A 16,997-nucleotide genomic window follows, 5' to 3' on the forward strand; every position below is an offset into this window, starting at 1 on the left:
GGACTGTGGTCCTGAGGGAGAGCAGCTCTGGGCCTGGCACTGGATGCGGCACTGGTCCCTCTGACCCAACTGCTCTGGCACCTGGGAGTGACCTTCAGAACCAGGTGTCTAGGTCCACCCACTGGCCTCAGCTCCCTCAGCTGGTGAATCACCCATAATCCCTTACCCAAAGCTGCTGGGGCCAGGTGTGTCTCAGAATTTGGGGCTTTTCGGATCTGAGAAGGGCGCTGAGGTGCCCAGGAGCATCTAGCTCATGTGGAATGCGTTAGCCCCACAGCTGGGTCTGGGGCCATGAGACTGAGGACTGAGAAGCTTCCACTGAGGCCCTCTCGGGTCCTGCCCCCATGGCTGTTCCTCCCGCCCACGCTAACACCCTGGAGATGTGTGTGGAGACAGAAAGGGCCTCCCCCAGCTTCCTCAAGTCTGGCTTTGAACAACCCACTTCCCTGCACCAACCTCCATCTCTTGAACTACAGAGGAGAGTCCACAACAGGCCCTATTGACACCACCCCAAGTCGCTTGAGAACACTCCCTCGGGGCCCTTGGCCTGGCGCCCCCCAGCCTTGTGCTGCAGGCATGCTGGGTGCTTTTCTCCCTCAACAGTGTTAATTCTACAGATTTGCAGCGCACGCTGGGAGCAGAACAGAGGAAGCTCTGGAGCCTCGCTGGGGAAGCTTGCTGCCGGTGACTTAGGGAAACCGCCCACTTTCTACGCTCTTTGGATGCAGAGGTGAGATGAGCTTGAGGCCTATGGTTCTGTGCCTAAGGCCGATGGGGACATTAAATGAGAGTCATGCAGGGATTTAGAACGGTGCTAGGCACAAAGCACGTGCCATGGAGGTCATGCTGAGGGTGCAGAGTGACCGCAGCCCAGGCCAGCACCCAGGAGGCCACCTCACGCTGCACTCTGAGACGAGGGGCGAGGTTCCAGCCAGGCTTGCACCTGGCCCTAGGTCACCTGTTCCAGTAACACCTTGAGCATCAGCAGCTCCACATAAAGTCTCCGGGTGCAGCCTGTCACGTAGGGCTCTGGTTCCACACCCAACAAGGCCCTGGGGCTTCTTTCTAGGGGAGGAGGACACAGAGACTGAGGTGGAGCTGTGAGATCTTAGGTTGTGCTCCGGGTTTCAAAAGCGACAGAGTAGACAGAGCCAAACATCCAAACATCCGTTCAGAAAGGCCTGTGATGGAATCGTCCACATACTCATTCGGCCATCAGGCCCGTGGTTTGCTGCGGACCTGGCACTGTCTGGTGCCCAGGGGGCTGGAGGCTGCACAAAGCAGATGAGGTCCTGCCAGCCTGGAGTGTCCACTTTGGCGCAGAAGGTGGTGCAGAGATGGTGGAGGAAGCCAGGGAGGCGCGCAGCCATGAAGTCATTTCATCCATGGGGAGGGATGGAGGAGGCGGCTGTGAAGAGCTGAAAAGTCGGAGTAGACGGAAGAGCAGGCACAGCTGCTGAGGAGAAGGGGCAAGAGCGTTTGGGGGGTGGCCCGGGGGCCCTGCGACCAGAGCAGGGCGAGCACGCGGAGGGCATGGCTGGAGGCCCGGCTCAGTCCGGGTGCCTCACAGGCCAGGCAGGATATGGAGACTGGTGAGTGACAGGCAGGGCGCCAGCAAAGGAGGAAGCCGTCCATTCGGGATTACCTGGGAGCAGGACGCTTCTCTTTACAGGGCATTCGGGTCTACCATTTTCATGCGGTCTTAGTGCAACTTAGAAGCAAAGCTTTTAAAGGACTGGCTCATCCTAGTTCCTGTAGCTGGTGTTCCAGTAGTCACCCAGGTCGGTGAGGGTGCCTCGAGTCACAACCTCGAAAACGAAGTCTCTCCAGGTGTGAAGACAGTCGTTGTCAGAAGCGAGGCGCGTGAGGTAGCAAGTGTGGCTTTTTCTATTGTGCCAACCGCTTCCTGGATACATGGATGCCTAGTGAATGCTGGCTCGAGTGACGAAGGAGCAAGTCGCACATGGAGGAGGCCCTCAGCAGGCCACGATGTCAGGACGGTGCGACTCTGTCACTGCTTTCCTTCTTTCCTTCTGAGAATCCCAATAATGGTCCATCACTCCCTATTTCTGGACATCTCCCCACAGGGTCACGGATAGACTTTGAGGGATCCAGAGCCTCTTGTTGTAGATGAGCAACAAAGGGAATTCGGGAACATTCTGAATCCCGGCCAGTGGCCTCCAGTCCAATACCTCTGGCCACGGCCAGCTCTCACCGTACAATGTGCACCTAGCTCATGGCTTTTCCGTCTGTCCGTGGGAAGCTACAGAGGTCGTTTCTGTTTGCCTAGGAGACAAGAGAGGTGAGATATTCAACAGTCTGCTAATGCCGCTCACCTCCTGTGACGTGGGACCTCATTTCCCTCCCGGCGCCTCCCAGCACCAGAAGCATCTCACAAGTGAACCCACCCTCCACAGTGGCCAGTCAGTGTGTGTGCTTTCAGCTTATGTGGTTGAGGTTTGTTTGAGTCCCTCCTTCTCCCCACACGTCCACCAACACGGGAGCCCGTGGAGCATGGGAGGCTGGCTGGAGGACGGACAGGAGCTGTGGGTGCTTCTGTCCTACAGTCCCCCTCTCTGAACACTAGAGCATGCTCGGCTCCAGCCTCGCATTGCAAGCCTTTCCCACCAGCTCCTGGCATCATGCCTGGCATCATCCTCAAGTGATGGGTTGTTGCTCTGGGATCGTTGAGACCAGGAGAGTCCAGCACCGTCTGGGGATGACTGCAGCCCCAGCCAACAGCTTGCCTGCAGCTGTCATGAGAGACCTTGAGTCAACCATTTAGCTAATCCACACCTGGACTCCCACCCAACGAAGTGGGGAAAGAGACATACTTGTCACTTTAAGTCACTAAGCCTGGGGCAGTTTGTTAGGGAGAAACACAAACATACACACAGGAAAGAACATGGATCAAGTGCAGGTTCAGAGGCCGTCTGATGGGGGTTAATTAGGAGGAAATTTTCTTTACGGATAGGGATAATGTCTACTAACATCTGGGTTTCTCAGGTCGATTGTAGTGCCCAGGCTTGGGTCAATGATCAATTCATACTTGTTAAATGCATAATTTGAATGCACTCGTAGTGGAACTTTGGCACCTGGCATGGACACTCTTTCATGTATGCTTTTTAAATTACTATCATGATGGGGCCTGGGGTTGTGGCTCAGTGGTAGGGGGCTTGCCTAGCATGTGTGAGGGTTCAATTCTCAGCACCGTGTATTAATAAATGAATAAAATAAAGATCTATCAACATCTAAAATTTTTTTAAAAATTACTATCATGAGAAGATAAAAGTCTGACTCATTTTAGTGCAAATTCTAATTTAAAAATTTATCCTGATAACTTTCTTTTCCTGTTTAATGCTATCAATACATTGGAATACTGGAAAGATTACTGTTCTAAAGTCTAGTTAACGCTTTTAATTTTAAAAAAGTAATCCAAAAGATATGAGCCCTTCTTTTTACATACCAAGCACTCTCTAGAGATTTAAAAACATGTCCTCTAGATTAAGAAGAGTCAAGAACATCCCTATGTCTGGAAAACAATGGCTAGCCAAGGGTAAATGTGATGAAGGAGTAAAAGTAACACCCATAGTATCAACAAAAGGGCCGTTTTCATGTCTGCCTTTCCAGCCCTGGAAACCAAGAGGAGGAGAGCCGTGGAGAAGGGCATTGCTAAGGGAAGTGATGCCTGCATGCACTTTCAGCAAACCCTCTTCCTTGTGGCTGTGTGGGGAGCCAGGCCCTGTGGGAGGCTAGTTTTTGTTGCTGTTGTTGTTTTCTCTTGTTTTATTTTTATTTATTTATTTTTTTTGTTTTGTTTTTGCAGAGTCTACGGTGAAAAGTATTCAAGTTCATAAAGAGATTAGCTGGACTGGGCACGGTGGCACACACCTGTAATCCCGGCAGTTCAGAAGGCTGAGACAGGAAGATCACAAGTGTTTGAGGTCAACCTCAGCAACTTAGCAAGGCCCTAAGCAACTCCGTGAGACGCTGGGGATGTGGCTCAGTGGTAAAATGACTCTGGGTTAAAATCCCCAGATTTTATGAGACAGAGAGAGAGAGAGAGAGAGAGAGAGAGAGAGAGAGAGAGAGAGAGAGAGATATTAGGCAAAGCAGTTTATGGATTTATAGAGTAGAAAGTGGGAACAGAATAGTGGACAAAAGCTAATAATGACAAAACATAACACACAGCTAAGCTTAAAGTTGCCAAAACTTCCTGTATTCCCAGCACTGTATTGAGTATTTTAAAATTCTTTGACTCAATCCTCATGAATGTCCAAAGAGGTAGGAGCTGTTTTTACCCTCTTTTAATGCTCAGGAAATTGAGGCTCAGTGTCACCCAAGTGGCCGGCTCCAAAGCTAGCTGTCTTCCCACCTCACTAGCTGCTATCAAAAGTATCCACATGGTGAGGCAGAAAGTTGTCTGTTCTTTAAAGACCAAAGCCTGCGTGACTGCAGAACTGAGGACCCTGGCACTTGGTATAACTGTTCTGATGCAATTCATTTTGTCAACAACAGGCAATGGCACCTTAGTTAAGAAGCCTGGCACTGTGCTTGGTGCTGTGACCCAGAGGTGACAAAGCCACTGCTCCTGGCCTAGATGGAATTTCAGAAGAAGTAGCAACCTAGACAAAGGAACAAGGGAAATGCTGTGTGAACGAGCTTGCAGGGACAGGAGGTCCTTCAACAGGATTGAACCTCGACATTAGATTATTCCAAAGTGGACTCCACTGAGTCCATTTGATATTAAAGCTCCCAATTGTTGTAGCTCCTGAACTTCCTCCTGCCGGGAATGGAAACTAAAGACCCTGGGCTCAGCTGGCGCCACAGAAGCTGAAACCGATGTTCCCTGGCCAGCAAGGCCTTGCTCCATCTACCTGCGTACATCTCCTGGCTTTTGTTTCCTGAATTGTGACCACTTGTGGAAAGTTCAGCGTTCCTTTCTACATTGTTGGCTTGTCCTGTGGGTTGAACCAGGGCTAGGCAGGTTCCCTGGCTTGGCTTGGTAACACTGTGGCGGGCAGGGCTCACTGGGGCTGTTCAGATAGATGCAGTCGGGGCACAGAGCTGGAATGATGACTTCAGCCTTGCTGGCCTAAGGTTCTCCCCAGGGCTCCAAGGAGGGCAGCCTGCTTGTAAAGAGCTAAAGCACCCAGCTGTTACACAGTCGGCCTCACTTCTTGTTGTTGATTTTACACAGCTGTGTGTGCAAATAATTCCATTAGCTGTTGTTCATTAAGTCAGGTGGCCATTCCACAAGTATTTATTGAGTGCCCACTGTATGCACAGGGATTTGGTGGTGGACAAGACAGACTGCAAACCTGCTCCCCTGCTTCCGTTCCAGCAGTGGAGACAATTAACAAGAAGCTAACTAAATAAATAGAGCTATTAAAGACTTAATTCATAGTTCTGAAGCCAAACGCAGGGCTGTGATGGACAGGAACAAGGCCACCTAGAAAGAGAAAGAGGTACTTCTGAAGTGTGAAATTCAAAAGGAGATCCCAATGGGAGAAAGATAGTCATGCCAGTAGCCAAGGCAGAGCACTTGGGCCTGGGGAAGCGCAAGAGTAGGGAAACGCTGAGGCGAGGAGCTGGAAGCTGGGGGGTCTGCAGAACCATTCTCTCGCTGGGATGCATGAGACCCAGTGCTGGGCACCTGCTGTGTCATGGAGCTGTAACAGGCTTCTTGTTATTTTGTATGCAAGCAGTAATTCTTCCAAATTCAATCGTTACAAAGTAGACCCACATTGACTCGGGGCGTCTCTTTGTTGAATGTGGAAACCTGAGTGTGTTACCTTCCTTGGCCATCAGAGGGAACTGGAGATTCCTGTTCACAGTTGAGAATCTTGTTCCAGATACACAAGTTCTGCCGAGAAACCGAAGTTGGCCGAACACAGAAGACCAGGTGTAAGACAAGAAGAGGCGGGACTGTGGCTGGCGCACCTGCGGCCCACACCTCTTCACGTGACTGGCTCAGCAGCTGAGCGAAACTAGTTTTGCTAAATACCTCCCCTCAGAGGGTCAGCTTTCCGCCTGAGCCAGATTTACAAGATGATCAACTCCTGCACGCGCAGTCCCACGCCAGCTTTACAACAATAGAGGGCTTGGGGCCAGGCCCAAAAGATAAACTCTCTGAACAGCTGTGACCAAGGCTTAAAATTATACAGAATGCGGACCCGGTGGCATGAACCTATTTACCAATTCCCAGCACAGCAGATCGAAGAGGGCGCACTCAGAGCGCTCTCCCCAGAAGCAGCAAAAGGAAATGCCCCTTCCCGGGGGCAGGAAGGGTTCACGAGGGCAACAGTCGTGAAACCACTGACCCCAAGCCCGATGACTTAACAGGTCCCAAGCGGGGGTTTCAAATGTGGGCGCTGGGCACTGAGAGCGACACTTCCTGGTGTCTCTACCCGAGACTCTCCTGGGTCTTGCACCTTGGGGCTTCCGCCCTTCCCCGCTGGGCGCCTGGCCGCTCCGTGGAGCGGGCGGTGGGTGAACAGGAAGCACGGAGACCAGGCGTCCACTTCCGACGTTCTGAAGAGCGGGTGGGCGCGCGCGGGAAGTCCCGCTCCCCGCCGCGCGGCGGAGGCGGCGGCCGAACCCTCCCAGACCGGCTTATCAGTTCGTGAGCGACGCGCAGCCAGCACCCCTGGCGACCGCCCGCGCCCCGCCCCTCGGCCTGCGGCGCTGCGATTGGCCCCGGGGCGGGGCCTGCTGCGGGGCGGGGCCGAGCTCAGGGCCACCCGGGCGGCCGGGCAGGCCGCGGACCTGCTGCGACCAAGGCCATGGCCGGACGTGCCCGCGGCTCCGCGCGCGCCCTGCTGGCCGCCCTGCTGGCGCCCGCGCTGCTGGCGCTGCTGGTGTCGCCGGCGCGGGGCCGCGGTGGCCGGGACCACGGGGACTGGGACGCGGCCGCGCGGCTGCCGCCGCTGCCGCCCCGCGAGGACGCAGCGCGCGTGGCCCGCTTCGTGACGCACGTCTGCGACTGGGGCGCGCTAGCCACCACCGCCACGCTGGAGGCGGTTCGCGGCCGGCCCTTCGCCGACGTGCTCTCGCTCAGCGACGGGCCCCCGGGCGCGGGCAGCGGCGTGCCCTACTTCTACCTGAGCCCGCTGCAGCTCTCCGCCCACAACCTGCAGGTGAGCGGGGCGCCCACCCTCGCCGAGGGGACAGCCTGGCGCTGCCTCTTCTGCCCCGCGTGGCCGGCGGGCCGTGCAGCATCCCGAGCGGCCAGGCGCAGGAACTTCCCGCGGGGCGAAGAAGTGAGTGCGTTCTTTGCTGGGCGCCCTGGAGGACGCCTTGCCCTGAGTGTCACGAGTCCCCTTGGTGACTTCATTAACCGAGCTCCTATTTAGCGGTTTTACGGGGCACAGAGATCGTTGGGTAGATGAGCATTTTGCAGATGTGACTTCGGGGCCCTCCTCCTGAGTGGAGGCTTCCCCTTCAGCTGTAAGAAGCCCCGCACAGCATCGTAGATGAGTAGGGATTGTTGCAAGCTTTAGGCCTCCGGCCCGCAGCGGCCGCCTTCCAGGGCTGGGCAGAGCTCACCGCTGTGGTGGACCCCTGCTGCCCCATGGGCGAGCTCATAGCAGCAAAGCCCAGGAATGGAGCCTGATTTCAACAGGGTTCTTTTGACCAGATCTCGGATTTCAGGTTAACTGGAAAAGTACATTATCGACAAAGTGTTCCTGTAAACAGGTAGAGAAGCAGCAAAGGAAAACAAACTCCCAATTCTGAGCCCTGATCCAGTTTCTCATAGCATCTATGGTTATTTGGCATCATCCTCCCATTGGAGCTTTTTTCCTCTTTAAAAAAAAAAATCCTAATACGTAGCTGAAGGCCTTGGTGGGTCTCTAAGGTAAAGCATGCCCACAGAACAGGTAAGAAGAAAGGCTCCTTCCACAGGCCTCTCTAGCCCTGGAAGCCTGGCACAGGGCTGTTTACCTATCAGGAGAGAGTGGTCAGACTCCAGGGCAGTGGTTTACAATCCAAAAGGTAGGGACAGATGAGTGAGTGGGCTTCCTGGAGAATTGCTGGGAGAGGGGAGGGGAACTGACCCTTCCCCAGGCACTGGCTCCTTACCATGACATTTTTATAATTTCATTTCACAACCAGGTCTGGGTTTGCCATCACCAAAAAAGAGGTGAAAGAAACTGATGTTTAATTAAGCACCTGCCATACACCAGACTGACCTTCAAGTTCCATTCATTTTCTTTTCCTTGTCTCTTCTAATAAATCTTTGATGTAGGTGTTATTATCCCTGTTCTGCAAATGCAGCTTAGATAGGTGAACAGCCTGTAGTTTGAAGGCAGGTGGACCCAAGGCTTCAGACCGGAACCCATGAACTGAACATGGCCCCAGACCAATTTTCTTCAGCCCACACAGAGTTCTGTTTTGTTCTAAATTAAGTGTCAGTTAGTTACACACCTTTTTAAATTGAGGTTTTACTTAACAGTCTAAATCACTGACTTCTCTTGGAAATCCGGAAGCTCTAGTGACACTGAGGGCCTAGATTTTTCTGAGCAAAACCAGAAGGAGCTGCTGCTTCAGACGAGGCACATCCTTCCAGCGTGCCACCTTCTCGTCCCCAGCCCACCCCTTCCTGTAGGCCTTCGCGCCGGGCAGACTCTCACTCCATCAGTGAGGTGCAACTTGGCTGCAAATCACAGTGACTTGGAGAGACTTAAAAATGTGCTGCCAAGGTATTTCATTGAAAATACATTTTATTCTAAAATAATACCCACTCCGCCCCCACCCCCAAATCCCTGCTGATTGTTCTAAGGGGCATGGGGGAGACTGAGCACCATAACTAGACGTGGTTGTGGTTAAACCTGTGAGCTGACTGGGAGTGCCAGTATCTACCATTATAGAAGACTCAAAGGTGCAGGTCTGGCCGGGGCCAGCCAGCGAAGACCATCAGGTGGGACAGTGGGGAGAAACCTACCCAGGGCTTGAGGTCTTTGTGACCGCAGAGAGATGTGGCTGTGTCAGAATGTGTCTGATTGATCCCATCAGTTAAACAGAGTTTGTTTCTGCTGTGTTCCCTCCTGACCACCAGGATGCACTTCTTCCCATGGAGGGAGTGAAGTGGTTCTAGAGGAACAAGAGGACCCAGGTTTGGGGCCACATCTCGTGTGTAAAATGCCTGTCTTCTGAAACTCGGGGACAGGTTGCATGCTTCAGAGGTACTCACCACCAGGATGCACCTTTGATCTGCCTTTCCTTTGTGGCAGTTTTGGATAGTAAATGTTTGTAGGAATGTGCTGCTAATGTTGGTGGTAATGTTACCAAGTTAGGTTGCAGGACCAGAGTCAGAAATGAAATCTTGGGGTTTGATTCTTGGCACCAAAACCTCAAGACTATTGGCCTCCCTTTCTTCTTGACATTCTTCTCTTGTGATATGACCTTCCAGTTTCTGGGCACTCCTGATTTTTTTTTTTTTTTTTTTTTTTTTGATTCCCTAAAAATAAGTATCTCCCAAAGTTAATTCTTACCCCTCTGTTCTCATGATTCTTGATCATGATATGCATTCTTGTGGCTTCACTTCCTCTTACTAAGATTACCTCCAAATTTTGTGTTTCTGACCTCTTCCAAGTTCCCCATTCCTAATGCTTGCTATTCATTTTTGCTTCCTTAGATTATACAGTTAGAGATTCAGTATGTTTAAATCCAGTTCTCCTCTTCCTCCTGAAACCAGCCACCCTTGTTCTGCATTTCTGTCCATTATGTTCTCAGTGGGCACATTGGAAAATTCACTGCCTGCCCAAAATCCCTCAGTTCCAAAGTCCCATCAGTTTTTCTTCTGCTTTCTCTGCATCCATTTCTGCCTCTCTTGGGCTGAGCCCTTATCTCCTCCTGCCTAAAGCACTGAACAGCTCTTAAGTCACCTGCCCGTCCACCCTGCCCCTGGATCCACCTTATCGCAGTACTTCTGCAGCACCGCCCATGCCCAGAGACCTGCCCAGCACCCCACCGCCTGCTGCTGCCAGGAACCCCCGGCGTGAGCACCCAGGAATCAGCTTGTTGAGCTGGTCAGGGTGGTTGGGGGAAATGCTGCCAAACGCTGGCCTACAGAGCACAGTCCAGCGCCTTAGCTCGGGAAGCCCCCTCACCCTGCCTGCCCCTGCCCTCCAGGCCTCTTCCTGGCAGGCTGGGCCTCCCCATTGGCTTCCAGGTGCCAGTTCTGTGGTTTGGGCACCTTCCTTCTGCACCTTCCTCTGCCTTCATGCGTCCTCCCACGTCTGTCCTGATGTCCAGCAAATTACAGGGCTCCTTGCACTGAGCCTGGACTACATATCATCCTTCTAATGGTGACAAGTCACTTCTGCCTTTGACATATCTGTGTCTTTGTTTGGCAGCATTGAGTGCCGCTTAGGTCTTAAGGGGCTTCCTCTCTCCCTCCTGGGTCTCCTCTGGCTCCCGGCCTCATCACTGGGAGACCACACGTTTTGACGAGTGATTTCAAGGACTCTGTCATGACTGTTTCTGATGACATCCTGTGAGATGCCGGAATTCTCCACCATCACTCCGGGCTGAGGAGCGAGGTGGTCTGGAGTGCAGTGTGTGGCGTTCACAGCCATCTGCCAGCGGTGCCGTCAGAAGCTGATTTCTGGGTGGCAAGGAGTTGGGGCTTTTGCTTGCCTCACGTTTTGAGTCTGAGAACCCTGCTGTTGCTGGATCCCGAAGGAGGACTTCTCAGCTGAAGTCACATGGTGTCCTGCTCCGCGAGATACCCAGCAGCGTGACTCAGCGACTTTCTTGCGTAAATTAGGCAATTAGCTGGTTGAGCAACTGGGGTGTTTTCATGCTCGGTTCGCATTAGAGTTTAACTCCTTAGGTATTTCAGCCAGGGCGGTCATCTGCCTTAAATATGGGTGGTGCTGCAATTATAATTCCTCTGACAAATATGGACCCATTCCAAGTCCAAGAAAAAAGTAAAATAGTTCTTATGGAGTCACTTAATTTTAAATATGGGCCCATTTGGGGGGTAAGGATCAGTTTCTGTCCAGGCATGTGTTTCCCTGAGAGGAAGGTGGCGTTGTACAAGCTGTCCTTTCATGGAAGAGCCACCCACTGCTCCAGCCCTGGGGACATTATGTATGCGACATGTGAAATTTATTACATCTTCAGGAGCTGTATTTCTCACGAGAGGGTCTTCATTGTGTCCCTGCAGGAGAATCCATATGCTACGCTGACCATGTCTTTGGCACAAACCAACTTCTGCAGGAAAAATGGCTTCGATCCCCAGAGTCCCCTTTGCGCTCACATAATACTGTCAGGAGCTGTGACCAAGGTGAGTGGTCCACACGGAGAGAGTGGCCCAGAGGGTGCCATCCACCGACAGTGGAAGAAGAGCCCTTTCGGGAGCACAGTTCAGTGGCTTCGTGCTGGTGCAGTTGGGGCACGTAATGTAGTCCTTGGGGACTCCGAGTTTCATCAGTTGCTGTTCTCCAGGCGTCCAGGAAGATACTCGCCAGGGAAGTGACTATTGTCTGAAGCCAACAGATTTGTAACCATAAGGCTCCCAGGGAAAGCGGTTCCCGCTAAGGAGCTGGGCGGTTTCCCTGGTTTGAGTTGTACAGGGGCCCTGTGTCTGGCCTCTGGCCCCCGCGTTCTCACCGTGGCTTGGGGCGGAGAGAATGTTGAGCAGGCCAGCAGGAACAGCATCCCTAATAAAAGCTGCAAGTGCATCTGGACCCTCGGGAGGGTCGGGTCAAGCACGGGGACAGTGCACCAGGTGGTGCTGAGCTGCCTGGAAGTTCTCGGTGGGCGTGTGTCTGTCCTGGTGCCCTCCAGTGGCCGGACGCGGGAGTGCTGGTCTGGGGTGGGCCTGCTCAGGGTACCTGCCTCTGCCCGCCCCCCCAACCCCCCACCCTCCAATCCCCCCCCACCCCCCGCTCCAGCATCTCATTTCGCTACCTGTGCCAGTCACCCGCAGCTGGGAGCCTGCTGAGCCGTGAACGCCGGTGCTGGCGATGGCCCTTCTTACACCCGCTGTCCCCAACACTGGGATCCTCGTTGATCTCTGCCTTCCTCACTCTCCCTTCACTTGCGCTTGAGTCCTTCAGTTTAAGATCAGGATTTCGGCTGAACAAGCTCTCGGGACTGGCAGGACGCCCGATCACACGTGCTTAACAGATGAGGCACCAAGCGCCCAGCCACGAGAATGCTCATTCCACATTTGTCCTTTAGGTGAACGAAACGGAAGTGGACTTTGCAAAGCATTCATTGTTCGTCCGACACCCTGAGATGAAAACCTGGCCTTCCAGCCACAACTGGTTCTTTGTTAAGTTGAATATAACCAATATCTGGGTCCTGGACTACTTTGGTGGGCCAAAAATAGTGACACCTGAAGAATATTATAACGTCACATTTCAGTAAGTATTTGTATACCTTTCTCCTTCCTAATACTGCAGCCCTACAGAGGTACTTTGCCTTCTCAGGCAAGGGGGTTTAGCCTTGTCATGTGCCAGAACCCTTTAGCAGGTCAGGAAAGCCTGTGACCCCTTCTCAGAACAATATTTTTAAGTGTACAAAATATATAGGATTACAAAAGCTACTGTATTAAAATGTATTTACAGACAGTTTTAAATGCATGGAATAGAAGTAAGCTTTTTTTTTTGGGGGGGGGGGGTAGTGGGGATTGAATCCAGGGGTGCTTGACCACTGAGCCACATCTTGGCCCTTTTTTATATTTTATTTAGAGACAGGGTTTTGCTGAGTTCCTCAGGGCCTTGCTAACTTGCTGAGGCTGGCTTTGAACTCGTGAATTACTCGTGGAGTTACACTTGGCCAGCCTTCGAGAACAAGATTCTAGAATGATTACGTGGTCAGTACTCAAAGGGTGGGTGTCAGCAAGAGGCTCCAAGAAGACAGTGCTCCTCTGCAGTGGTGCCGGGCCTGCTGGTGCTTCCCAGCGTGAGTCCCTGAGTTCTCCGCACTGTACAGCGCGATGCTGGTGCACAGCCACCTAGGAGCCCGCGATGGCCTCACAGCAGGAGCTGGTCGTGATGACTGACAGGCGTCTGAGGAGCTGGGCGATGACCTCGCCAGGGTTGTACATGGAGCCCCGTGGGGCTTGGCTCCCTGGGTTTGTGAATTCTGTGTCCGGCTCTTGTAGAACAGTCTTGTGGATGTGTGTGCTTCCCACCGGGATTGCACATTTGGGGGCAGCAAAGCTGCTAAATTTATTTATTTACTTGACGACACGAGGGACAGATCCCAGGGCCTTGCCCATGCTAGGCAAGTGCTCTTCCCTGAGCTACCCCGGCTTACCAGTCTTTGTAAATGGTTTACTTTGAGACAGGATCTTGCTACGTTGCCTAGACTACCCTCAAACCTGTGGTCCTCGTGCCACACCCCCACCCTCCTGAGTGGTTGAGATCACGGGTGTGCCACACCCCCAGCCTCCTGAGTGGTTGAGATCACGGGTGTGCCACACCCCCAGCCTCCTGAGTGGTTGAGATCACAGGTGTGCCACGTCACTCAGCTGATTTTCTTCTTTACATCCCAGACAGGGCAGAGCGCAGCGCGTGGCATGAGCACCTGTGGGGACTGGCTGAAATTACGCAGAATCCTAGACTTTCGGTCACAGGTTTCTATGATCCTTCCGCAGGACGAACTGACTTTTAAGAATTGTCAACCCAGTTTAATGAGACAGTTCTTCCTCTCTTTCGTCTTTCTAGGTGAAGCCGGAATATGGAGAATTGGGCGGCACCTGTGAGGTTCCTTGGCCTGTCTCCTGCACATTGACGGGCTTAGCTTTTCTCTGGAAGTCCCTTGAATACCAGCCGGTTTTCTGACGTGCTGGTTTGCTTGTTTGCTTGCTTGTTTACAGAATAATGTTGAACCTAAACTCGATTTCCTGGAAGTTGTGGTTGCTAGATTGGTCCCCCCCACCCCCCATATTTTGAGGCCATTTTCAAGGAGGAATTCCTTCATATAATCAAAGAAAATTAGTTTCATCAATTCCAAGTATTTTGCAGCGGAGCTCCTTAAAGACCAAGTGCAGGTTCCAGTGGCCCGTTGGCATTGTGGGTTCTGGTCTGCGTCCTTTATCCCTGGCGGCTGCATGCTGGGCGTGTGCCCTCACCCCAGCTGTCTCCCAGCCACGGGTGCCTGGTGCAGAGGGGTGGCCCCTGTTAGAGGGGCCTCGTGACCCTGCTGGAATGTGAGCACAAAGGCCACTTCCTGCTGGTGTGACCCACCTGACTGTCCTGACCGTCCCGGGTGCTGTTGACCCAACAGAGGGCAAAACTGTTTCTTACAAAGAACATTTAAACTTTCACATTTTAAAGTGACGCTTACCTAGACCGAGGAAATTCATAGAAACTTTTCCTGAATTTGGTTTCCCACCTAAGTAGACATTTGATGATCAGCTTTCTCCACCCAAAGCACACATGTCTACTTTGTGCCCTAAAATAGAATTGAAAAAGAGAGAAGGAAGGGAGTTTTGTGTATTTCTGCTATTCTCCTTTTAATTGGCGTTGACTCGGGTCTGGACCAGCTCTGGCCAGGGTTAGTCCCCCTGCCCAGCCATCCACCACAGCTCTGGACATCCCATCTCGGCAGTGACCTATGGCTCCCTCGGTCACTCTGCATAGCTCCTGAAGCTGCCTTCCAGAGTCAGGCTGTCCGAGGAAGAGACGGCATTGAAAAGTCACATTTCAGGAGAGAAGGCACCATTTAGTTTTAGATTTCCCTTAAAGATGCATCAAGTCGCCAAATCCAAAAGTGGCAAAGAGAAAAGAAGATGATTCATCATGTTTGAAAGCTAGAAAATGAACTGAAACCCAGCAAACAGCTTCTGTTTTAAAAGCTGATTTGTATTAAACTTAATAAAATAGTCTTATTCACAGCATCAGTAACTGAAGGCCTGGCTTTAACAAGGCGTCTAGGACTTGCTTTCTCAGATGGAGGTGTTTATCACTGTTCCTGGCCCTCTGTTGACAGCCTCTTGCAATTTTAGTAGAGCACACTCTGAAGCCACCCTGGCTGTTCCCAGTGCAGAGGGGAGTCAGCCTCACTCCCACTGGCAAAGGCTCACTGTCCGGGCCTGGGCAAGGCCAGCCTCGGGCTCCCCGACAGGTGCACGGGTGCCAGCATGCCTTGGAGCCTGGGACCAAGGCGTTCATCTGGTCTCCCCTTTGCCCGCTTTCTGAGCTTTGTCCTCAGTGTTTGGCACCATATGAACACGCATCCGTGCGCAGGTCAGGGTGAAGCTAGCGGGGTTCCCACGGCAGGTGTCCTGGAGGCGTGTGCCGCTGTTACGTCGATTGGCCACGAGAGGGCACCCTAGACCACTTTTTGTGCAGATGTGGGTTTCCTGTACGTGGAGCCAGTCAGGCTGAGAACGTTGCCCTGGGCTGGTTAGAGGTGGAGGGCCTTGATGGCGACCCTGGAGAGGGCAGAGGGCACAAGCGAGGCTACTGCTGCTGCTAGATCCCTGCGTTTCCCCCATCGGGCCTCCTGCCGGCACCCTCTCTGCGGCTGTGCGGGACAGAGCCCTGGCCCGGACAGGTGTCGTACAGGATGAGAGCCTTGGCCCGGAGAGCAAGGCAGACCCCCATCAAGAGCAGGTACAAGTAGGAAAGGGCCAGAGGGTGGCACCCTGTGTCCCCAGCAACGCAGGAGGCTCAAGGCCAGCCTAGGCAACCTAGCGAGACCCTGTCTCAAACAGAAGAGGGGCCTGGATGCAGCTCCAGCTGCATGTGGCCCTGGGTCCACCCCCATCGCCACATTAAAAAGCAGAAAGACGGTGGGGCGGGAGCTGAGGCCCTTGCAGCTTCCGAGCTCAAATGGCTGGCTTGCCAGGTTTTGTCTGGGCCATCCATCCGCTCTGCTGGCCCAAGCCACTTGTCCTCCCTGAACCATGGGCACGAGCCATCTAGCAGGCTTGAGGTCCTTGCAGGTTTGCAGTGGGTTGAAGAAAAATCCACTGTGGGATGAGGACAATGAGGTGAAGTACTGCACAAGTGATCTGCTGGTACGTGTCCAGGTCATGTTCCCTCGGGGTCGTCCTCGGGCTGGTCGCCGGGTCGCTGAAGAGGCTGCTCTCCTGAGGGCCTGCTCTTCGGCCTCAGTGCTGAAGACGCAGCGTTCTCCCTGAGAGATGCTGTTGGTCAGCATTCCCAGGGGAATTCCAAACTGTCTCCTCGAAGCCGGGCGTCTGTCAGCTTTCCTGTTAGACAAGCCCGGCTTCAGTCCTTCTGGAATTCAAGGGACTTTGACTCCATACACATCAATCTCTTTCTTTTTTTTCCCCTTCAAATTGTAAGGCTTATATATTTGTGTAGAAAATATGGAAAAAGATTTATTTAAAAAAATAGTTTTTAGTTGTCAAGGGACCCCTATTTTACTTATTTATATATGGAAACGAGATTTTTAAATTTGTAATCCTACCAGCTAACATGGCTGCTAATACTCCGTGTCTTCTTCCAGTCTCTGCCTTGGTGGGAAGTTTGAGCCAGGTCAGGGTCTTGCTCATGGTGATGGCCTATCACTTTCACTTCCTGGAGGTGTGTCATGCTTCTAGGAACCATTCAGGAGGGTGACAGAGTGGCCGCAGTCTGTCCTCAGATCCAGGCACCCAGGCACCCAGGCCACGGAAGAGCCCTCTCTGCAGGACTCCTGCTAGTTACAGAAACAGAAACCCCCATCGAAGTAATCTACGCAGAAAAGAGGAATTCACCCACCTTGAAATTTGCCTTCATTTCTTTGCTCCACTTTCTGCTGTGTTGGTTTTACTTGCAGCCAGCCATTGTAGAGCAAAGAGGATCCATGCTTCCCAGCTGAGCCTACCCACTCCTAAACAGTCAATGTCTGGGAGTGGGGTGCCTTCCTTGACTGAGCCTGGGTCCTGAGTCTGAGAATGGGTGTCCTTGTTGACTGAGCCTGGGTCCTGTGTCTGGGAATGGGTATCCTTGTTGACTGAGCCTGGTTCCTGTGTCTGGGAATGGATGTCCTTGTTGACTGAGCCTGGGTCCTGTGTGTGGGAA

The 16,997-nt window shown here is 52.8% G+C and overlaps 1 protein-coding gene across 2 annotated transcripts; it reads left to right on the forward strand.

Annotated features, from left to right (window-relative positions):
• The first annotated feature begins 6,721 nt into the window (after nt 1-6,721).
• CREG1 (cellular repressor of E1A stimulated genes 1) lies at nt 6,722-14,863 on the forward strand. Of its 2 annotated transcripts, none has more exons than XM_079106573.1 (4): nt 6,722-7,139; nt 11,174-11,293; nt 12,193-12,381; nt 13,686-14,863. In XM_079106573.1, the coding sequence occupies exons 1-3, from the start codon at nt 6,786-6,788 to the stop codon at nt 12,379-12,381; spliced, it is 663 nt and encodes a 220-aa protein (XP_078962699.1). In that variant the 5' UTR covers nt 6,722-6,785; the 3' UTR covers nt 13,686-14,863. The 2 variants fall into 2 exon arrangements, with proteins under 2 accessions (XP_078962699.1, XP_078962698.1); XM_079106572.1 differs by having other exon boundaries at nt 6,724-7,139; nt 12,193-12,377.
• Nucleotides 14,864-16,997: the final 2,134 nt, after the last annotated feature.

This window comes from Sciurus vulgaris, assembly GCF_902686455.1.
Source record: "Sciurus vulgaris genome assembly, chromosome: 12".
Lineage (NCBI taxonomy): Eukaryota > Metazoa > Chordata > Mammalia > Rodentia > Sciuridae > Sciurus > Sciurus vulgaris.